This window comes from Centruroides sculpturatus, unplaced genomic scaffold, assembly GCF_000671375.1.
Source record: "Centruroides sculpturatus isolate CEXI.00-Female unplaced genomic scaffold, Cexi_2.0 scaffold1060, whole genome shotgun sequence".
Taxonomy (NCBI): domain Eukaryota; kingdom Metazoa; phylum Arthropoda; class Arachnida; order Scorpiones; family Buthidae; genus Centruroides; species Centruroides sculpturatus.
The window spans coordinates 53,256-77,791 of NW_019385223.1; the positions used below are offsets into that span (position 1 = coordinate 53,256).

The 24,536-nt window shown below is 30.5% G+C and overlaps 2 protein-coding genes across 2 annotated transcripts in view; one reads left to right on the top strand and one right to left on the bottom strand.

The window, feature by feature from the left end:
• LOC111636371 overlaps positions 1 to 3,613 on the top strand; it is a 52,279-nt gene extending 48,666 nt beyond the window's left edge. The window contains exons 8-17 of the mRNA XM_023381607.1: positions 590 to 844; positions 939 to 1,031; positions 1,118 to 1,420; positions 1,498 to 1,599; positions 1,677 to 1,895; positions 1,972 to 2,343; positions 2,410 to 2,566; positions 2,639 to 2,793; positions 2,865 to 3,032; positions 3,095 to 3,613. Of these exons, the coding sequence (XP_023237375.1) occupies positions 590 to 844; positions 939 to 1,031; positions 1,118 to 1,420; positions 1,498 to 1,599; positions 1,677 to 1,895; positions 1,972 to 2,343; positions 2,410 to 2,566; positions 2,639 to 2,793; positions 2,865 to 3,032; positions 3,095 to 3,234 (1,964 nt within the window). The 3' untranslated portion in view covers positions 3,235 to 3,613. The remainder of the gene's footprint in view (positions 1 to 589; positions 845 to 938; positions 1,032 to 1,117; positions 1,421 to 1,497; positions 1,600 to 1,676; positions 1,896 to 1,971; positions 2,344 to 2,409; positions 2,567 to 2,638; positions 2,794 to 2,864; positions 3,033 to 3,094) is intronic.
• Positions 3,614 to 3,718: 105 nt separating this feature from the next.
• Positions 3,719 to 24,536, bottom strand: part of LOC111636372 (vacuolar protein sorting-associated protein 52 homolog) — a 23,847-nt gene continuing 3,029 nt past the window's right edge. Inside the window, exons 3-18 of the mRNA XM_023381608.1 lie at positions 20,678 to 20,730; positions 20,517 to 20,592; positions 19,343 to 19,410; positions 19,139 to 19,252; positions 15,854 to 15,915; positions 8,478 to 8,628; positions 8,168 to 8,401; positions 8,041 to 8,098; positions 7,835 to 7,968; positions 7,593 to 7,748; positions 7,409 to 7,527; positions 7,217 to 7,340; positions 6,943 to 7,146; positions 6,700 to 6,877; positions 6,511 to 6,629; positions 3,719 to 3,961 (exon numbers count right to left, since the gene is read on the bottom strand). Of these exons, the coding sequence (XP_023237376.1) occupies positions 3,815 to 3,961; positions 6,511 to 6,629; positions 6,700 to 6,877; positions 6,943 to 7,146; positions 7,217 to 7,340; positions 7,409 to 7,527; positions 7,593 to 7,748; positions 7,835 to 7,968; positions 8,041 to 8,098; positions 8,168 to 8,401; positions 8,478 to 8,628; positions 15,854 to 15,915; positions 19,139 to 19,252; positions 19,343 to 19,410; positions 20,517 to 20,592; positions 20,678 to 20,730 (1,997 nt within the window). The 3' untranslated portion in view covers positions 3,719 to 3,814. The remainder of the gene's footprint in view (positions 3,962 to 6,510; positions 6,630 to 6,699; positions 6,878 to 6,942; positions 7,147 to 7,216; positions 7,341 to 7,408; positions 7,528 to 7,592; positions 7,749 to 7,834; positions 7,969 to 8,040; positions 8,099 to 8,167; positions 8,402 to 8,477; positions 8,629 to 15,853; positions 15,916 to 19,138; positions 19,253 to 19,342; positions 19,411 to 20,516; positions 20,593 to 20,677; positions 20,731 to 24,536) is intronic.

Genomic DNA, 24,536 nt, shown 5'->3' on the forward strand with positions numbered 1-24,536 from the left:
GCAATTAGGTTTAAAAGTTCAAGTAAGGCCAAACTAGCATATACAATGAGCCACATAAACTTGAATCCAAACTTTTTGTAGCAACGTGCACAACTCTCCACATTGTACATACATCCTGCAGTGGGTCTCAGTAGATTTAATGAAGTTGGCTGTCAAAAATCAAGTAACAGTGGTTGTTTTACTATATTCTTTCACAATTATTGGTCTCGACTTGTATGCTACATTTTCTTTAACAGCACTGCTAAGCTTATTTATTGAATCTGCTTTATAACACTAAGACAAAACATACATGTACATCAAGGTTCAATATTAACTCTATTTCTATCCAAATGCTTCCTGCATCCATATCCTGTCTTAACTTGAGTCTGACTTTGTATACATAATCTTGTATAACTCTCACATATTCTTCTCATTCAACCTAAATACTGAAACAAGACTTCTAGGGACCTTATAATTTTTAATTAGGGAATTAGGGACATATTAATTGCATACAGTTAAGTGACAATAATGTTTTCATTAAAAGTTAACACAACTAAAAATTATTAGAATGTGTGTCTAAATTAATATATTAATTGTTTTTTTTTTACAGGAAGTGAATTTATTAACTTGAGAGGAAATCAAACAGTTAAGGATTTAGTCTACAATTCGTCGGAAGTTTCGTCATTTCAAGAACAACCCTCGGAGATCCACTGGATTATTGAAAGTGAAGAGAAAACGGTTATATCTTTGCAGTTTATGAATCTTTCGTTGACAAATGGAGCACAGATTCTTGTCAGTGACGGGAATAGTAAATTAGCACAGCCAATCAGACAGATTTCATCACTCGATTATAATAAACTTGAAGGTGAAATAAAGAACAAAGTGATTTAATTCAAAGAAAAAAAACAGCGTATTAATTTTTAATTCAAGTAATTCATTGTAATCTTTTTGTCCATTAGGTACTTACATTTTGTCTACCGGAACATTTTTGAGGATAGCACTTACTCCATTTAATGGAAAAATTGTTGTGAATGCACAAGTTAGAAGCCATGGTAAGGACAGATATAAAAGTTTTATTATAGACTACTGTACATATTTGTAAGACGAAATGTTTTTAAATGTTTTTGTGTATTTTTAGATCAGGGTGGTTATTTCCAGAATAAAGGTGAACTACACTTTTCTAAGAGTAAAGAAGACATAATTTATCTGTTGGAAGTTAACGAAAATGAAAACGTTGTTCTGGAAAGTCAAAATGGAAATCCATTGACGGTTCCCCTTTATGTTTATAACGATTTTTCGGTCTCGTCTAAATTACTGTTTACTCTAAAAGGAGATATTCCAAATTACCCGATCGTGTCAGATACTTCCAAAATGATGATAATTGCAAAGAATTTTAACGACACTGCAACTTATAAAGCAAATTTTAAAGGAATCCCTAAGGGTTTGAAATATTTTATTTTTATTTAATTTTGTAAGAAATTTGGAATGTATGGAGAATTTAATAGTAACATTTTACAGGCTGTTACCGAATGACATCGCAACCCAGTTACGATTATGTCATTAGCGGTAACTGTCAGCAGGAATGCAAGTGGACCACCTTACCAGATAACAACTACGAAAGTAATTAATGTGTTCATGTAAATATTTTTTAGCATATTTAAAAATTAGTACGTCTAAATTATATATTTTTTTTCCAGCTATATCATTACATATGCATTTATTAAATTTTGATGCAAAAGATATTTTGACAATCAGTCTTTTGGATAAAGATAACACTAAAGTTCTAGACATAAGGACAAAAGAAACTATTCCGGAATTGTACTTACCCGCAAAAGTGGGATTCGTAATGACCACCAAAAATGTTAACTGCAACGCATCCAATTCGTTACTTCATGTAAATTACGAGAAGTTAAATGGTAATTATTTTTAATTCCCGAAAAGACTTGCGATAATGCAGTTTCTTATAGTGATTTGCATGTAATTTTATTTTAGGATGTGACAAAAAAATAGAACAGCTTTCACCGGGACAGATGTTGCAAATTACTTCTCCTAATTACCCCAACACCTATCCACTACTGGCAGAATGCTGGTCTAATTTTACTTCTAATAACAGCAGTAAACGGCTCTATCATGTTGCGTTTGATAGATTGTCTCTCTCGTCGACTCACTGCTTGACATTTTGGGAAGACATTAAAGCTAAAAATGCAACAATGAAAACGTTTAGCGGAGTGAGTTCACCACTTCCCGACGATTTACTGTTTCAGCCAGATCTAGCCATTGAATTCATTTCCAAACCATGTAACGCTACAAAAAATGTTAATTTGGACACTGCGCAGGGATTTGCTCTGAATGTAACATCTGCAGGTAAATAATTTATCTAGCTACTTGTTTTTTTAATTCGTACAATTTGAAAATTTGGCTTATTTTAAGATTGCGGAGGAACGATAACCGCTAAGGACGGAAATTTTAGCACTCCAAACAAAACTACCAGTTCTTATTGTATTTGGCAGCTTGAAGTTCCAGAAAGTGGAGATGTTAATCATCCGAATATTATAAATTTCACCGTGAAGAGCGACAATAAAGATAAGTGAGTAATTTTCCCGATTAGATTAAACAAACACTTAAATTTATTCATATAAGTCGTTTCTTAATTTGCTAGTCACTTGAAGATTTACGATGGCGGTTCTGTAAGAGACATGACCAAAGAGGTTTCTTCTAAAGAGATGTTAAGTAGAACAAATAAGTTAATATTTGTTTACAACAGAACTGGTTTGCCACCAACCGACAACTTGGTGGTAAAATTTCATTCACAAAGTAAGTTTTGATATGTTTGGATCTATTATTAAAAATTTTATCTGACTTTCAACTAATCTATTATTATTTAGCTTGCAACATGACATGCCAGAATAAGATGTGTCTCCACGCAGCCTGGGTGTGTAACAATATCAACGAGTGCGGAGATAACACCGACGAACTGAACTGTACGGGCAGGCCCATACCGCCCGAACCTCCGTCAACGCCCGCTCCTGCACCATCGCACGAAGGAGGGGGAGGTAAGACTATACTTAAATTAATATAATTAAGAATAACTCTAAATAATTATCATATTCTACAGTTTCTCCAGTTGCACTGGGGCTGGGATTGCCCATCGCCTTCATTTGCGGTATTTTGGCTGCGCTGTTCGTTCCTCCTTTATACCGCAGATTTCGCAGCAGCCAGTACCACCAATTCAGGGATATATCCGCAGAAGCTTGATTTTTGTCGAGCAACCGATAAAATTATGTACGTATTGTAAATTCCACAGTGTGGAAGACGTAAATAACATCATTTGTTATAAAACAGAATATTCAAAATTAGCATCAGTCTAAAGTATGCTTCGCCCACATCAAATGTTTGCAGATAATATTTAAAATTTCCAATTACAATTAACTGTGATAACCATGGGTATATCTTGCGCAAAAATCAAGTACACAAGGCCACTTATCGGTACTTAGGGTCTATCTTTCCGGTTTGTTTTCAGTTTGAGTTACCAAAAAAAAATACCACGTCACGTAAGTTTAATTTTGTTACATCAACATGCAGTTTTTATAAAAACAAAAATTTTTTTTTTCTCTGGTGATTGTTGTTTATATATAGCAATTTTTAGACTACAGAAATTTGTGTTATTAATTGGGAGGGAAAAAGTTGTATAACTGTGTTAAATAAATGATTTTCTGTTTTTAAAAAAATGTGCATATTGTCAAATATTAAAAGTTTTATGCTTTTTTTCCACACAATAAATTAATACAAATTATCTGCAAAGAAATCTTATTTACATATATTTATCATCGTCATCTTAAAAACTGGATTTGTATTTTTTGACTTCCACCATTAGATGATGAATGTTCAAAAGTTCGCTTCGAATGGGAAGATTTTTAAACGGCGTCTGCGATAAAACCTTTTGGAATCGATGATAGTATTGAATGAGTTGGGTCAGTGTTGCCTGTAAAAAAAAAAATATTTTTCAAAGTACATGTAAATTTGTTGAAAAAGCATTAAAGCTTATTTTCATATCTTATAATTAACTATATTTAAGATATATTTTCATATAATATTAATAAATAAAAGCTTTACCTCTAACAAACATTATTGTAAGAAAAGCTTTTTTTAAAACCAGATCACAAAAGCAAATTAGATATATTGAGCCCATAGTTCCCCTTTCTTTAAACCTTTTTGCAAATTGATCTGTTGAGGCCCTTCCAAATTTACATGTTAATTTTTTCAACATAGAACAGAGCTGCTTTTGCATTGCACAGATGACAATGATTAGATGGATGGCTGTTTCTTAGACAAAACATGCAAATATGGGATCAGAAAATTGACAACAGCTAGAATACATCTGGATACGGAGCTTTTTGGTGCACAGGATTGCCAACTAACAATCCTGCACAAACACATTTAAGTGTAGTGTAGTGTGGCCTACAGATGTGATAGATCCACAAGCAGAGTTGACTTGGTTTTTGTATTGCCAAATGTTTTCTAAATGAAAGGTGTCTCAGGTTATCATAGAACAAACATTTTACAGGCTTTAAGCAGACCTGTAAATTGATCCAAAAATAAGGATTGCAAGAATTGTGCACATTTGTCACATTAAAATTAAATAACCTTATGTTATTTTCATTATTATTAGAATTGTATTTTAAAGGTAATAAATATAAAAAAAACTTATTCTATTTATCACTAGCTGTCTACCTGCGGCTTTGCCCGCATTATATAGAATTTTCTTGTGTGAGTAAGATATTTTCTCTCAGTAAAATGTAGCCTATGTTCATCTCCAATGTGTAAGCTATCTCTGTGTCAAATTTTATTAAAACCTGGGGCCGTATTCTGGTCTCTGATTGGCTAATCATTTGGATTAGCCAATCAGTGACTGGCTTGTGAGAGATGAGAGACCAGAGACAGTGACCAGAATATGGCCCCTGTTCAGACGTGAAAAGGTGACAGACAGACAGACAGCATTACCTTCGAATTTATAATATTAGTGTGGATTAATATGAATTTCTGCTATAAGGGGTACGCAGGAAAAACTAATTGGGAACCACTGCCCTAAAGGAAATAACTAACAGTAAATATAAAAAGGTTATATAATGTATGTGTGTGTGTGTGTATATATATAAGCTTAATACATGCTAAGAATATTAATAAATTTGATTTAAAAGAGGTTAAGTAATTCAATAAACTTAACTGACTCAGAATAGTGTGCACCTACCTTCTCCCAATCAGTCCAGTAAATTCAGGGTTTACTATAATTACAATACGAAAATGCTTAATAAATCTGAAACAATTTTCAAAGGATTTACTCATCTTTTGTTTTTTTTGTATAAAAACTCATTAATCCTTTGGTGGGTGTGTTGCAGCTATTCATCATATATTTAATATAATTCCTGTTTTGACTATTGGAGGATATGAAGTAATCTTATAAATGCAAGTGTTTAATAAGTTCTAAAGCATCTAGATAATTAAAAATAAGTCACACCTCTTAATTGTCAGAGTCATCTGTCTAATCAGCTATCTTCTGGCTCTTCTTTCCTATGAATTTCCTGACATGAACCTTTCTGACCTCACGGACCACTAAACTCAGTGGTCTGTGATTCAAAATTGTATCATAAATGTTTTATATTAATATCATTATAGATTGTTTAAAAAGTTCCATTTTATTTTAATGAAATTCACTTGTTCAATTGTAACAAATTAGCGCAAAGTTTGTTGCTGCTGCTTGTTTGAAATAAGTTTATGGATTCTTGGCTCTTCCACGAAGGACAACAATTGCACTCGCATTGAATAAAAACCCCCTCCAAACAGTCAGTTTCTGTTTGGAGGGGGTTTTAATTCAAATTTAAAACCAATGAGTAGAAAAATAGGGAAACCAAGCAGTTTGCATTTCTTTGGTCAACTCACGGTTACACGAAGTATTACAAACGTCCAAATTTTTCCACCGACCACCATCTAACACCCGGGTCAAAACTATAAGAGGGAGAAACATCACCAAAAGCATTTTGATATATTTTCAAACTAATAGGAATCAATAAATTTTTAGCCTTATATGACATTGTTAAATACCTATGCAAATCTCAAGTACATTTAAAAAAATAAGTGCAAATTATATTTACATCACAAGACACAGGCGATATGGTACCTGTGGTATACTTGCCACTAATTCAAAGCTCGGAAACAGGAAAATCATTTGATATGTAGACGGTGACGTATGCTATGAATACAGAATACCAAAGTGCACTCTGCACCACGTCTTAAAAAAAAAAAACATTGAAATTGTGCAATTTACTATGGGCACACTCTCCAAAGGGATAAGCAGACTAGAAAACTTCAACTTGTAATATACTGTGTTATGTATACTTAGAACATAACATGCAAGATAATCTGACATTGCAATGTAGCAGTCCTGCACCAATTGAATGTAAATATAACTTCTCAATATTAAAAAACTAAGGCATTTAAAATAGAACAGTTAAATTAATTATAAAGAATACCGACCTGAAGTATATTAGTGCCATTCTTAAAATTTGTAAAAGATCGCATAATATCTTGATTTATATCATCAATGGCCTTCTTCCATCCAGAATTGAAAGATCGGATGAGAGAGGCGACCTTTTCTGAAAAAATGCATGTAAAATGAGATTAACGGATCACCGAAGCGTTATATGTTTCTGGTAAATTACTTACTCTCTTCTTTTTTCAAAATGTCGACGTTGCCTCTTTCTAGATATTTTTCGCATTCTTTTACAAATGATATCATTCCGCCGAAATGAGGCGATAGAACCTCTTCCACGTATTCCTGAGTTCTGGCATTTAATAATTCTTTAAAACTTTCGGATTCCTTAGAATCGTCTTTTGTTCTTTCCTAAAGATAACGTAAATCTCGAAACCTTACATCATAAACACGCCCTATTAAATAATAAGACTCACCAGGAGTACGCTTAGCATCATGTCGTAATTATTAATCAGGAATATCAATTGTTCTTTACGCTCGGGAAATTCCGCGGCCATCCTGAGTATAAAATTTTCTACCTCTCCTTGAAGAGCCGCGAGTAGTCGGGCCACGCATTCGCTTGGGTAACTCTCGTTGATGCCCACGATGGCCGCAGAAAATTCTGCGTATCTTCTGGTAATCTGTAATACGAGATTTCGAATTTTTACGCTAAAAAAATAAACTTTTATGCAGTTAAAAAAAAACACTTACGTAGTGAGGTCTCATGTCTATAGAACCTAATTTCTGAGGATCGCAATCTCTTATGCTCTGTATATTCAATTGAAGAATGTATTCAAATCGTGGCCATAATAATTGAAGCAGGGCTTCCCAATATCTATAAAATTACACGTTTAACTTGTAAAAATATAAGTAATTTTAATACATATATATTTTTTTACTTACTTATCGAGAGCGGGGACTGCTCTTTTGTGCATCAATAGTTGGTAACGATGAATGAGGTGTATGCATAAAAATATTGCAATGGAATCATAACAGTCTTGTACGTAAACATCAATTTGTTTCTGTGAGAAGTTTTAAATTACTATAACTATTAAAAATAAATATCTGTTTAAAAATAAGAACTTACCAAAAATGTGGTAAGTGTTCTACCCATGACGGAATTAAATAAATCCTGCGCCGCCGTATTTGCGGCCATGAAGAATTCGGAGAGGAAGAGATATTCCCTAGAGGAATTGTCGACTAAGGCAAAGTGTTGGCTGCGAAATAAGCTCTCGAATGTGTACTGAAAGCAATTTTCGTTTTCACCATTTAAATAATACTCCCCAATTTAATGATAGTTTGATAAGAAAATAAAATAGAGAAATTTACTTTGGTTTCGTTTTTTTGTGCAGCATGCGGTACAATAATTGGACTTTCTAAATCGGTGGTTAGGACGCTTCCTCTGTTTCCCAGCGTGAATATTGTCGATCGGTTCTTCAGGGAAGGTTTTGAGCTAAAAATACTTGCTAATGTCAAGAAAATACTACAAATAAAGGATTAAAAAAAGTTCTTTTTTAAATATTTTTAAAGGATATCTCGTTTGGCAGTATCTTCTACACCCATAAGGTCATCCTTATCGGCCATCTCTTCAAACTAAATTAAGTTATTTAATAATTTTACTTTAATTAATAAAATGTCAAACTCTTACGGTAGAATACAAACCTGCAATTTCATCAGTCGACTAGAATAACTCTTAAAATAGGAATAATATATTTTCATCATAGTATCGATATACTCGTCTCGGATTTCTCTGGCTATTTCCCTCTCGTGGGTCATTAAAAACTGATAATAAAATTTGTGTTTGAGCATCGCATTCTGCGGCACTTGATAATTCGTCATGGGTTTACGAAACGCATAGATTTTCTGCAGGAGATATTCTCTAATCTTAACGATGGCCTAAATAAAATATATTGATATTTAGACACTCGACTTCTAAACTGATATAAATTTATTCGTAATAAAATGTGTAAACCTTGAATTTTAATTTTTCTAAAATGTCTTTTACGTCTTGACAGGAGCGAGCATCTTTAAAACCTTGTTCCTTGACGAATGATATTTTGTGATCCAGTATAAACAGCTGCTCCAAGAATCCTTTTTCTGTTACCGGTGTTTCTAAAATATGACTGGGATAAAAATATATATATATATATATATATATATATATTAAGAAACTATTAAGCAAATGTACAAGATTTATATAAACTTAAGTTTCATCACAATCATAAAATAGTTTAGAAATTCAAATATTTATTTTTGAGTACAACTGAAAAGGAAAAAATTGTACATTTTAGAATTTCTGTTTTATCTTTTACATCTTTCCACCGTGTGAACACACAAAAGGACCTCTCTTTTCAAGCTCATTGTATGCCTACTATAAGAATAGATATTTGTCACATCAAAAATTTGAGCTAGAGTCTAAAGCAAATAGTATATAAAAAATGACCATTTTCATTTCGTTAGGAAATTTAATTCACTTATCCGTGCAGTAAATAGGCAGGTGCACAAGCACAGGATCTAGGACAAAGGATATATCAAAACAGAACTGACAAATATACTGTAATTATACTTTTGTACATAAATACATGTGAATGATCTTGCATGTTTCTTGTGTATACAAAAATAAGACAATGCTATCTTTATTGTATAATCTGATACTGAAAAATATCTTGCTGGAAACATATAACACTCTTTCGTAATATTCTTAATAATATGCAGTCAAAAAACAATATTCGATTTATCCTTAATTGTTATTTTTCTATCTTATTTTAAATAGATAAAATGGCAATGCTGAAAGAGCCAATGGTTGCCCACTGCCCCGAAACCACACAATACGAAATGAAAAGGTAACAAATAAGAATACATATACAGAAAGGTAAAATATAATGTACAATACATTAACAAAATACACCCCTCCAGCAAAAAGAAATACAATAATAATTTTAAATTAGTTATTATTTTCAAAATTATGAAAATGATGATTACGTAATTGATAGAACCTTTTAAAATCAAATGTAAATATGCTTGAATGGCAGCTAAAGCATCATAAATCTAATGAAAGTGTGGTCGAAATACATTGTCTAAAAAACAGATAATAATTATTATTTAAATTATGCATATGTTCAATACTCAAAGTAGAAGAAAAAATCCAGCAACGAGTTTCGCAACTTTCCCGGCTGTATGAGATTTTATTTTAAAAAATAACTTTTATATTATTAATCGTAATAAATAAAATTGTATGTGGCGCCATCTGTTATGAGATTTTTGTTATAATTTTTTTCTATTTTTAATTAGAAAATGAAAAAAAAAACGTTTAATTTCGAAGGCAGAGATAAGTTTTATAAAAATCTATAAATGCTGACTAGTAAAATCTCCATTAAGTTCAGAATAAACATATATTTAAAATTATTAATTTTATTAATCTTCCACGTCTTAAATGTTGAATATAAAGGCTTATATTAAATAAATACTTAACAACTTTTTAATACGTAATTATTCTTTTTTATATAAACATTTTTGAAATTCCATACGATGAAAAATTCGAAACGCATTAAAACGTATTTTGAAATTTTGAATGCAAATCTAATTAAAGGAATCCAATTGGAATGTTCGAAAATTGATTAGAATTACTGATTTAACGGCTAACCTACAGTTTTTATGCCAATAATTGGAAAAATAAAGAAATGAATACATCTAAATGAGAATTTACTGAAGGAAATGATGGTCAAAGTGTGAAAGATGATGCCACGATTCCTCTTGAGGATGCTTCAAGACATTGACCACTTGACGACTGGATCATTCTGCATGGCCTCCCATAAATTTGGAAAGATTATGTCTATAGATTCAACAAAGAGAAATCACTGTGTATGTTTGGACCAACCAACTGGATTAGAAGAATTGCATGGCAACTATTCCATTCAGTTGAAACGTCCTCAACTATCAGAATGAATATCTGAATGAAATACAATCACTGAAAGCAATTATAATTCTGAAGATAATTTCGATCATATCGGGTCTTCGTACATGCTACGATCCGTTATAGCTATGGCTGGTATCACATTGCTTATAATCCTTTTCGTAGTACATTCCAGTCTTGTGGCAAAAGAGTTGTTTTTGGAGGTCCTTTTACAAAACTACGTTTCCGACAACATTCCATTAGCTTTTTCTAATATTCAGAACAAATCGTATTGGTTGTCGGACGACGAGGGACATTCTATCAGTTGTGGAAAAATAACAGGATCTAGGCATTGTCCTCCTGGTTACATCTGTCTGAAAGACATTGGCATAAATCAACCAGATTACATACTGAATTTCGATACCTTTCTCTCCTCTGTGTTTTGTGTATTTAGCATTGTAATGATGCTAGACTGGGAAAAAATTATAAAAATATCTTTTACACAGCAGGCTCATAGTCACGTGACAGAGACATTCAGATTCTTTACTATAGTATTGGAACACTTCTTCTGGCTTGTGAACATTACGGAATGTCTGAAACATTTCGTTGTTTTTTCTGATACACTGCAACCAGGCACTGATTTGCATTGCTACTTTAGATCTATCTTTAACTATTATTGTATTCAAAGACGGATTTGCCAATGACGGCTGGAGAGTTTTAACGACCCCCTTCATCTCCCCATCCCCTTGACCTATAATCGTCAAAATTTAATAGCATCAATACCCCTAATACACAAATCTTTCTGCAAAATTTCAGAAATTTTCGACAAAAAAAACAGGAGATATTAAACTTCAAAGAGGATAAACAAAATCATGCTCCACCCCCATACACCCAAACATAAAGAAAAAACCCCAGAATTTTTTTGCATTTCTCTACCTTTCAAAGTGTCCTGAATCGAAAAATGTAAATATCTTGGGAGTGATTTTTTACCAATTGCCATATTTCCCCTTTGTTATATATAACAACAGGAAGTAAAAATAGATTTGAAAAACCATTATAATGTTTATAGTAAAATAGTTGAAAATAATTTTTTGTAAAATTTGACATACAACTAACATTTATTGGAGAATCGGTAAAGGAAAGATTTGATAATATATTTAGCAATAAATAGGATTTATACAATTCAAATACTAGCTTCTTGAGAGTAGATTTCAGCCCTGTAGTCTAAATTGGAAAAGTATAATCAACATTAATTTTGCAATGTCTTCACAACATACTTCTATATATTACTAGCAATTTAGTAACATTTTTAATATAATTATTGAAGGTGGGCTTCTTATCAAATGTTTTGCCAAAATTGCAAATAATATCCAAGTATGGAATTGACTGTTTAGAAAAAAAAGGGGATCAACAGAGATTTTTCAGTAAGGAATAACAAACTATTTTTTTTATTAACTTGAAGATTTAACATCCCTAAAGAAATAATAATGAAGTTATTTTTGTAATATATTTAGCATCAGAATGTATTGGTTTTAAATCACCAGGAAAAATTAATAAAGATTGGAAAGAAGAAATAATTCTATTAATAAATACAGAAAAGAATAAAGTATTTTTATATACTTTATTCTTTTCTGTATTTATTAATAGAATTATTTCTTCTCTCATATTATCTTTTATTTCTTTAAACACTCTTAAAATTATCTCAAACATCTTCCCAATTTTTTTACAAAAGTTAATGGTATCCTGTCTGGTTTATGATATGAAACTGGCATTTTCTTCATAACAGTAGCAATTTTATGAAATGTAAATTGAATATTATATTAAAGTTTATGAAACTTGGCACCATTATAATAATACTATAATAATAAATCAAACTGCTAAAGTTGAGATTACCAAAAGTTTTTAATTAGGAATGTTTTCGACCTTGATTTAAATCAGTGATTCCCAAAGTGGATGCTACTGCTCCTCGAGGATGGTAAAAGACTCAAGCGGATGCTGGAATGCAAAGGGGCAATAGTGTGTTAGAAGACACGAGTGACAAAAATTTCTTCTGAAAGAAACAAGAAATGTATGCACTAAAAGCAGATGATAGTCTAAAAAGTTTGGAAAACACTGATTTAAATCAGGATCAAAAACATGTTAAATTCTTCTGATAACATCCATCAAACTTTAACAATTTATTTGTTTCTTCATTATTATGATTATCAGATTTAGTGGGAAATTCAAAATTCTTAAATGAAGACTAAAGTGTGCTGTATTAGGAGAAACAAAAACAAACCCTCTCATGTTTATAAGACTACCTGGTATTGTAAGTATTTTATTATCAAGAAAGAGAGTTTATTATCAAGAAGCAGTTTCTCTTACATTTAGATTTTCCTGAAATAACTAGAAATAAATTGCCAAAAGATACGTGAATCAAAAGAAAACTTGTCTATGACTGAATTAAAATAATCAAGATACCTTTGATAACATAAATCATTTTTTGAAAATGCATTATGAATATATAAATATTATTGAAAAAGAAATTTCTGGTTACTTAAATATACAACCTTTAAGTAACCAGAAACTTTCTTTAAGGTTAAAATCATGCCATGTTATGTTCAAAAGATTGAAATCTCTGCAAATAATTACTTTATGGTTATCAGAAAGAAGAAATAAGAGTATCAAACAGTCCACCAGATTTTTTAACAGACTATATTAATTACCCTTGATATAACCCAATAAAAATCTGACAGATACATTGTTTGGTATTACTAATGTATCAAATTATATTATTACACAAATTATCAACCATTAAAAACTAATTAATGACTATCAAATTACTGTAGTTCAATCTAGCTTTTATAATTTAATACATTTTAAAATACTTATTTAATACAATAAAAGCTAATATTGAGAATTAGTTTTCTTGTGTTTGTCTCATTTTATATTGTTGTATCCAGTGGCAAATTTCTGCACAGGTGCACACCTGGGACCTCATAAATCAAGAATGCCTCAAAATTCAGCTCTCAAAATAAAAAAAAAAAACATTTAATAACCCTATTTTGAAATAAACCATATACCGGTGGTCCAAAAAAAGTGAGACATAGGGAAATAACATTGAAAATCAACCAATATAAAATTATAACTGCCTGGCTATATTTAAAGGTTTGCTGATGTTCAGGTTGTATTAATTATGAAAACTGAAACTTGAAAATGAAACTTAATAATTCTTGTTCCAATAAGGTACAAGAATTATTAAGTTTCATTAAGTAAAAAAGTTAAAAACAAAAAAAAAAATGTAGTAATACATGAATATAAAAAATAATTTATTTTTAAGTTTTAATACTGATTTGTATTTCATGAAGTAAGTATAAAAAGGGTGCAAATATTATTAAATAATTTTATTTTTAACGAAAATTAATAATAATATTCAAGACATAATATCAATGTTATTTCTGTGTCTCACTTTTTTTTGGACCACCAGTATACTGCCTACCAGAGTAAAAAACGTGTGTAGAATGCACACTGTAGGGTGTAGGGGTAGTGAAAATATTTAGAGGGAGCCTCAAAATTGTATTGCGCCTGGGGCCTCTAAAGTGCTAAATCCACAACTGTATCATCAATTTTATTGTAATGCTTGAACAACATAATACAAAAAGTATGGTAATATATTTATCAAACTTCCTTACAAATATAAAGTTATAACTATTTATTCAGTTATTACAGTATATAATTATTATTCAGTAATGTATTCAATAAATTTTTTAATTAACACACAAAAAGTGTTAATCAAATTAATTTCTCATACAATTATTACAATTCATAATTATTATAGTACTATGATCATTCAAAATTATAAATTTATATAATGTATACTATCAAATGATAATACAGGATTCTTATCAACTGTAATATGGCTAATTATGATAATTTTGAAGTTTTCACAGGCTCAAAGTCAAAAAATGGACACTTTTGAGTTATTGAGTGGCCAAGGTACAAAAAAAGCATAATTTTTGCATATGTCAAGCCATAAATTATACCACACTATACAGTGTGCTCCTCTATGTGGTGTATGAACAGCTTTCTTCTCAGAGAATCAGTCTGCTGAGCCTTTATAGTAGTTGAAAAGGAACTCTGTAGACATATCACTCTATACTTTGAAACAGAAAAGATTTCAGGCTTCACAACACACAGGTGAATTACTGTTTCTGCTTCATGAATTCTCAACTCAAAAATGTCCATTTTTTTACTTTGTTCCTATAGAGACTTTTTATCGGGACCACTAGAATAACAAAGTATCAAAGATTCGGCCAAATCCTCTGGAACCTAATTCTCATAAGATTTGTGCAGAGTTCTTTAATTATTAAAAATAAATCAATTAATTCTGGAAAAAAATATTGATCTGGAATGGTACTTTAACTCACAACTTCTGCCTACTGTGTAGATGCATCATTATCAGTTATGCTACTCAAATCTCCTTCTGATCTTTGCTTCCAAACTAATTAATTATAGACAAATAAGAATTTGGCTGTATCATTCAATTAAAATATATCAAATTTGTTTTACATGTAATTATATATATATATATCATACTGGAGTAAAAGTTTGAGTTGACTGAGTGCAATGGACAGGGCTGTCAAAAGGGGAAAAAACTACATTTTTATTTTTCCTGGACCCTCAAAAAACTGGATGCCTGAACTACTACTAAAAATTATAACCAGTGGCAACCTACTGGGGGTCTGGAACTGAATTCAGGCAGATTGAAAAACTGTAAGGTCTATCCAGATATGTCTGTCAGCATCCTTAATCATCTGGATGCCTCACCGTGGGCCTAGCCAAACCTAGAATGGACTTTTAAAAAAAAAAAAACAAATCCATCCTGTAGGCCTCTTAGTACCCACAAGATGGAAAGAGTTTTAAAGAAAACTATAATGTTATTTTTACTAACAAAAAATAAAATGGGTGCTGCATTCTGTTAATAAAGAAACATTCTAAATATTTCATTTGTTTAAAAAAAATGACAAAAGGGGCAGCTCTATTCCAGACCCAATATAAGCATGTGACATCCTGGCCATGGAAGGCTGAAGGCATGTAATCATCTCCAGTTGACACAGATTTGACCAATATGGTTATATCTTCTAAATTAATTAGCTTGGGAGCAAAACTAAGAAGTCTGGTTAGCAAAACTGATAACACATCTGCACAGTAAGCAGGAATTATGAGTTTAAGTCCTAGTCAATATAAATAAATCTTTGTTTTTCAGATTTTCTAAATTAATTTATTTATTTCTAATGATTAAATTTAACACAAGTTGGTGGCTTAATTATCTATCACTAATTCAAATTACTTAGTATACTAATAATTAATTTGCCATTTTATAGCCTGCTATGAATCCAGCTTTACTGTTCTGTTATTAATGTATATTGGATTTGATTTTATACATAATAAAATATATTATTTTTGATCATACTTACTTGATCATAATATCAGGTACAATCATTTCATCCACAAATTGACTGAGCTCACCTCGTACTGCCTACAATAAATAATTTTAAATAACTTTTTAATACGGTGGCATTCAAGTAATGTATTGATATAACAAAACTATATAATAATAAAACATTAAAATATTGAGTTTATCTTTTTTTATTCAATAGTCATTTTATTCAATGTCTTATGCTCTCTGGTAATAAATGAAAGTAGTGAAATAAGACAAGAGTGATTAGCAAAATCAGTTCATAAAATATTATTATATCTCCATTTATACTTTTGTCAATTTGTTAATATTATGTTTTATAAGGAATCATTAATTTAAACCTTTGATTATATAGAAACGAGGTGCAAATAACTAATACAAATCTAAGCTTTTGTTCTTTTAAATTTGTACTTTGTTCTCTAAAGAGAAAATAATTCTGTACATTGTTTTATTTATTAATAAATAGTCCTCTTCGTCATGTAATGTCATTCAATATTTGTCTACTTTCAATAATAGAATTATCTGACTTGTTTTATTAATTTTTAATCAAACAATAAAATGTATACATTAAATTAATAGATAACAGATATTTCCTTAATAATTGTCATGCTAATTAATGACTTTTTATTTATGACTCTTTCTAGAATTAACTTTTTAATTATACCCACAATAGAGATGGCCAGTTGTTGAGATATGAATAATGCTAATTATGGAATTACCCATCCCTCATCACCTAGGCAGATATGCACAGGGCCAAAGACGAAATGGAGCCCTAAAATGCGGTATCAAAACACGAACAGAATTATATTTAAATTTTCAAATTCTGTCACCACTGCAGCCTATTTCATAACAGTTTTAGTTAAAGTTAAAAATTAATTAACTGTTTCTATTGTATTTGTTTTTTATTTTTTTTTTAAAAAAGTCAAATAAACATACTATTCTGTTTATACATGAAAGAAAGGAAACCAAAAATATAATCTTAAACAAGGAACATGAAAAGCTAGTTATGAAACAGAGGATGACCACTCCAGGATAAACACTCATGAAAAATACTTGGGGTTCCTTGTCTAATGGTCAGATAACAAGAAATTGTACTGACACTTTCCTGCAGGAATGTTTATTCATATTAATAATGTTAATAATTCGTAAGATGAAATCTATTCATTTCTTTCTATGGTTTAAAAATGTTTTAAAAATGGTTAGTATGTTTCCTTTGTTTGTATCTACCTTTTCAGTCTTCTTGTTAGCAGAAACACTTGAGTACTTGCTAAATATTTTTTTTTTCAAAATTCTTCTCTCAGCCAACACTCCATGATTTTTCAATTTGGGATATACACAATATTAAAAGCACTATAAATTTTTTTGATTCCCACTCTATTTTTATATGAAAAATACTTAAAATATCAAAGATTATTAGAGCACAAAATTTATATTTTGTGCTCTAATAATCTTTGACTGATATATCCATTTTTACACTGCACTATGACATACCACAGATGATGGGACATTAATTAAACCTGTGTATGCTTGTTTGGCATGAGTGTCCATCACTAGTATCGTACTAGTATGTATAGTACCATTGGACATCAGACTGGCAACTCCTGTCATTAGATTCAATAGGCTTGTGCTGCAGATATCAATGAATTAAGGCATATCAACGATTGTATTACTATTTATATGCTGGATACTTTTTACGGTTATTTTTTATGATTTTCTAGCTTTAGGTTGTTTTACTGTTTTTACAATTTTCATTATCTTCTCAAACATTATATCATGATTTCAGTTCAATTCATTACTGATAAATCAGTTCCATCTGTTTATAAGGCTATAAATAACTCTATCACATGTAGAGGACGTCATAAGAGGACTCAATCAGAGACTAGAACAATTACACTTCATCCCAAATCTGCATTGACACATTCATACATCACTAGACTCAACAGATTTTATTGTGACACCTCAAATTTTATTGGCAGAACCCTAGGATTCTGTGGAACACAAGTTGGAAACCCCTGGCCTAAAGTATTTATCAATTTCCTTAATAATAAGCATATACAGGTAACCCCCGTATAACACGGTAGTTACGTTCCAAAAAATTGCCGTGTTATGCGAATCCGTGTTATACGAAACAAAGAACTAATACGAAAAGGAGGGTTAGGTTCCAAAAATTAAAAAACATGCTAGTATATTTTCATAATTAAGATAAATATCTTCATTAAAATTTTTTTAAGTGATACATATTAATATAAATTAAACAATGTTTTCTTCGTCATCACTAAAAACACTATTAATTAACCGAGAGCGTTTTCTTTTTGGCAAGTTATCCTTATCCTCTGAGCATTTTTCTGCATTATCTTCAGATCCATGCTTTACCTTTTGCAAAATGTATGTAATTTTAGATTGCTTGCTTCTAGTTAAAAGGTCTTTATAAATTTCCTTATATGGTGCTAAGCACTTATGAAGAATAAAGCAAGTATGGAATAAGGGAAAAACATTCGGCAACATCAGAAGCAGAAGCGTCGCGATCTGGCAACATTGAAACAAGTTTCGAGAAGGACCACGTGTATCGACAGAAGGCGAGAAGAGAAAATTTACATACTTAAGTACTAATAGTTCACGAAAATAATAATTTTCGTGAACTATTATTACTTAAGTATGTAAAAATTTATTACATTTCCTGTTGTACGAGGGTTTTACCCAATTCTCGAACCGTGTCAGAGTGAATCCGTGCTATAAAAGTACCGTGTTATACGGGGGATGGTACCAATTCTCGAACCGTGTTAGAGCGAATCCGTGCTATAGAAGTGCCGTGTTATACGGGGGTTACCTGTAGTTTAATTTATATTTAAACATGGTATCAAGTTTTGTTCAACAAAGTACAAAGGTACAAAGGAATCATTTCATTTTGGGCATCATTCTATTGGAATAAAGTAATAATACATATTTCAACTAAATGATATTTTAAAACATATAATATCTCCAGATTTGGATATGTTTTGTGTTATAAATTAAATAATTTTCCATGAAAACTTTTTTCTTCTTAATTCTTTGAAAGAATAATTTTGTTATCAATTAAATAGATTTTTATAAAGATTAATAATTATCCTATATTTTGGCAAATAAATTAATCTATTTATGGTAATAATAATGGAATTTAAATCATAAAATCAGATATATTCATTGTAAAAAGACATGCAAAATGACATTATCAGAAATATAATATTAAATAATAAATATTTTTATAAGACTATTTGGCTTTTTGTTTCTTAATAAAGATAATTACCTGTCGATTCTTCAAACGTATATTCATGGTGACAGATTGTTGTTGGAGTGTAAGTATTTCTTGGCTTATACTACCAAGATCATTTTGAAAAGATCTCAACATTTGTTCCATTCTCTGAAAATAATAATAGGACAAAATGATAAATGATATTATTAAGTTTCAAATAAAATTAACTTGTACACACAATAATTACAAATAACTTACTTCTAAAATTTCATCACATGCATGAATTTGGTTATGTAAACTAGCTATATTTTGACTTTCAGTTATATCTTTAAAAAGTAAAGTTAAGAATCATTCATAAAATGTATAATTCTATCAACATAGTTTTATTCTTAATAATGATAATCATATTAAAGAATTACAGTAATATATTTCTCTATTTTTCTTATGAAAAATGCAACATTTATTCATAAACAATCATCTTCAAATCCAATATGCAATTGTGATAAGCCAACAACTACCAAATTACAACAGGCTAATATATCGTGAATATTTAAAATTAATTTCTAAATAATTTGTCACTAAAGGAAGGTGTTAGGTGCCATCTCTTATTAGATTTAATAATTATAATTAAATTAAATAATTTAGAAAATTCTGGAAGAAAAGAATTGTCAATGGAGTATCAATGACAATGTATCCACTCAGTAAGCAGCAGTTACAAGTTCAAGTCCTGCTCTGGGCCAATTCTTTTCTTCCAGAATTTTCTAAATTATTTAAATCAATTATAATTATTAAATGTAATAAGAGATGGCACCTGATGACTCCCTCTAATGACAAATTATTTAGAAATTAATTTAAAATATTTGCGATATAACAGTCTAATGTAATCCGGTAGTTGTTGGCTTAATTGCCATTGATTTTTCTTTGAATAATCAATGGCAATAACGAAGACATGTTCTGAGGCATATAGAGTAGAGCAACGATTATCCGAATATCGATCAACTGAAACGTCTATTAACCAAAAGTTTTCCAGTCAGCAAATTTAAATTTCCACTAGTGCTGTGGTGCTGCAATCTTTGGCTACTCCAGTATTACTTTTGTTGGTGTGTGTGTTTTAGCTGGCAGCACTAGCACTACCATGAGAGGGTACTTAAAAACATGCCAGGATTTGAACGAATTTCAACATAATCGGTTATCCGAAAAATCAATTTTCCGAATAACCCCAGTCCCCAATTGATTCGGATGATCGAAGCTCTACTGTATATTAAAAAATAAATACTGAAGAAATATATAAGTTATATATACTAAAAACAATATGCATTTTCTTTTCTAAAATGATTTATTTATAAATTATTAGTAATAAATGTAATTGATTAGCTTATACAACAAATTTTTTAATACATAATGAAAAATTAATGTTCTGTAAGAAGGATACAATCCTTAATGGAAGCATTTTCAACATCTTGTAATTCTTTTTCAATTTGTCTTGAATATTGACGTAGATCCATACCCTAAAAGATTAGAAAAAAAATAATAAGTAATTTTAAAAAACAAAAAATTAACACAGAATTTCAGACAACAACAAATATACAATACCGAATTAAGTGCTTCTTTAATGAAGTCATCCTCCAAGTTTTCTTGAATGTGCACTAAATATAAATTTCATAAATTTGTAAGTCTAAAATGTATTAAAAAATTTCAAAATCTATAATATAAAATCTAATATCTAATCAATTGATTTCAATTACCTCAAAAACTATATAAATAATATTCATCGGGTCTTAAACAGATCTCATTCTGGAATCAACTATGACAAAATCTAGTAATTATTTTATAATGTACAATGTACAACATTTTACCTTCCTTATAAGCACTAATTTAGTCACCATATTTAGAAATCATTTTTGAAAAATCTCAAACAAGTAAATTCTTAAATAAAACAAATTATTCAGAAATGTAATTTCCATTCTTTAAATATTTAACATGTTAATTTTAATTACAATTATAACATTTTTTTAATTATCCTTTCCATAGTTAAATTATCATTAACTAACATAAAAAATAAAAACATAAATACAGAATTACAGTATTAATGCAAGTAATTTTAAAAATTAAATACAGCAGAGCATCACGCAACGGAGAAAAATTTCAACACGGGATATGTTAAACTAATTTTTCGTACATAAATTGGTTATCCGAAATATCAGTTATACGAATAACCCCAGTCCCCAATTGATTCGGAAAATCAACGTTCTAGTGTAATGCACTTTTAGTCAGAATAAAATCAGTTATTTCTTGTGATGTTTATAAGTGGCGTGCCATCATTGGAAGCGGTGGATGTGCCGCTTCTTTTGTATTTTCTAAAAAATAAATACATATTAATTTTAATTATATGAAAATAATCGCACAATATTTTATTAGAGAGGTTGAGGCACATGTTTTAAACGTGTACGTGTGACGTTCGGCACCGCTTTCCCGTAAGCCTAAAAGTTTGACAATGATGTTTGGATAGTCGGTGGAATCACGCTCGACATTCCAAACACCACCGTCAAACTTTTAGGCTTACGGGAAAGCGGCGCCGAACGTCACACGTACACGTTTACACGTTTAAAACGTGTGCCTCAACCTCTCTATTATAACCGCATTATGTATCTTATTACAAATTTCTATACTACACGTGAAAAAAAGATAAGATTGCTATTGTATATTCTAATATTAGTGGCAGAGTGGAAGCTCTGTATCGTCCGCATCCAAAAAAACAGATTCGCGCATGCACTTTACAGAGCATCAACCTCACCCAGTTTAGCCGGTGGAAGCCTAGGACCTCGGGTGGATGCTACACATATTCCGCATCCAATTCTATCCAGGACTGGTTCTGGGCTGTTAGCCGCCTGCCCGCTAGATATTTGGCCGCCCTCGCCCAATTACATGAATCACGAGTAGATTTATAACTTAACCCAACCAATAAGACTGGTATGTTTTTATGACAGTTCTGTATAGTTGACGGGAGTTTAAAAAAATCCATTAAAATATTTAATATTTTTATTCCGCTTACTGATTTTATATTACTCATGGATTTCAATGTTAAACCAGTGATATTACAATCTCGTAATATCACTAGTTTAACATATTTAACAATGCCCTTAGAGATGGTATGTAGAAAAAAACATGTACAATTCTTGTATAATGTTAAAAAATTAACTGTTACTTTGGTAGCATCATTTACAACTAAATTTAATGAATGAGAGAGATACACAAGGTACAGAAAAAGCTCTATAATTTATTTTCCTTAAATTTACGATTTATGTATTGTCATAAAAATTTGTCTTTCCACTTTTTCCCCGAGACTGCAGATATACAAGTACAAAGTAACCGGTTTTGACTTATTTCTACTTAAGAAATAGTTAAATAATTAAGCGATTAGGGAATTGGGGACGTAAACAAAACCCTGACGTAAGAGCCGAAATTTTACTTAAACAAAAGCTTAACCGAACCATCTCTAGGCAAGTACAGTGGAGACTGATTTCTTCGTATTATTAATATAATAAAGACAGAAAATTTTCCAGTTCAATGAGAGTGACCGAAAAGTTGTAAATTTTGGAAATTTCTGAGGACACTTGGTCCTAAAATGAATTAGTTAGAAAACAAATGACTATCAAGTTTAACATATTTAGATTTTTACAGCTATGGTGAGAAACGTTCAAAATCTACAACAGTCCTATCGCGTGCTTTGACATATACTAGTGATGCGACAAAAGAGGTATTTTACATTGACCGGTATCGGCACCCTGGGGATTTAACACTCCGCGTGTATGCACGCTCTGCAACCGTCTTTGATTCCATCCATTAGTCACTGGTAGGGAGCTATTTGACTAAGTGCATTGTTTTAAGATTTAAAAAGTAAAGAATATTTTATATTTTTATGTACGTTTCTTTACAAAGCTATATTTAATTATAATTTTCTTTAAAAGTATATTCATACAATTGAAGAATATTTTATACCAGGTATGTACCTGTATGTCCACCACACATTTTATTTCACCAAGTTTTTATTATTTTATTTTTAATTGTAGCCCTTATATTGTGGCTAGCGATTCGGAATGTAATTGTGATATTAAAAATACATTTAGAAAAGCCTGTGGTTTTTACTGGCTTATCGAATAAATGATACGAATGGACCCTAGACCATCACTGACAGGCAATTGACTGATTGCCCCTGGATGTCGGCTTCTTACAGAAACACAGCTTCTCTATCATCAAATGTCACGGCACGCCACTGTTGTTTATATATATTTTTCAAAACAAAAAACATATTTTTTATACTTTTATAAAATAATGTAATATAACAAAAAATAAGCCTTACTCCTGATAATTAATAAATGTTTTAACAATATTTACACTCTGTTTTATACATCTGCATGTTAATTACTTTTTAAATTCAATTCCTAGTAAAAATATACAAAGTTATAGAATTAATTCATATGTACTTTGATATTATTATTCTATCTTCAGATAAACAGTTTGAAAAATGAAACAAAATTTAAAAATTTCAAAATTATTTCTCTGAAAATGAAATTCTGAAATTTTAATTAATTCTAAAGTCATTTGTGAATAAGAAATAATTCATTTCTCTAATACATTGTATATAAGGACAGTGTCGTAGCTACATATTCAGCCCTGGAGCAAGTATAATCAGTGTGCCCCTTGTTACTCGGAAGAGGTCTCACAAAATTTATTTTAAACGTTTAATTTAAAAAACATATATCTAATTATTCCGATTTAAAACCTTACTTAATAACAATTTATTTGAGATTCAAGACATTTCAAAAATAAGATATTCAATTTAATAAATACAAATATAATAATAAAACAAAATATAATTCTTTAAGTACAGATTACATAATAATATTTACTACACATTATATAAACTGTTTTTTAAAAAACTAAGAAAACGCATATTGAAAATCTATGTATGGAGTATAGCACTTTATGCAGCAGAAACATGGACACTAACAAAAAGAGATGAACAAAGATTAGAGGAGTTTGAAACATGGTGCTGGAGAAGATTCCAAAAGATTAGATGGACAGAAAGAAAAACCAATCAGAAAGTACTGGATCTAGTAGAAGAGGAAAATGGTTTGGCCATAACATGAGGAATAGCCAATGGATGAGAACACTCATGGAGGGTGGGATAGGTGGAACCAGGCCCAGAGGTAGACCGAGACAAGATTACATCAAGCAAATGATGAAGGATACTGGAACAAGTAGCTATCGGGAGCTCAGAGAAATGACAACCAATCGGGAGAGATGGAGACCACATTTTCAAAGTGCTGCCTACCAGTCTTACGACTGAAAGAACTCACGAGAGAGATATAAACTGTATTGACAAAATGTATGCAAGTTTAGTTTCATAACAAATACATAATAATAATATATATATATATATATATATATA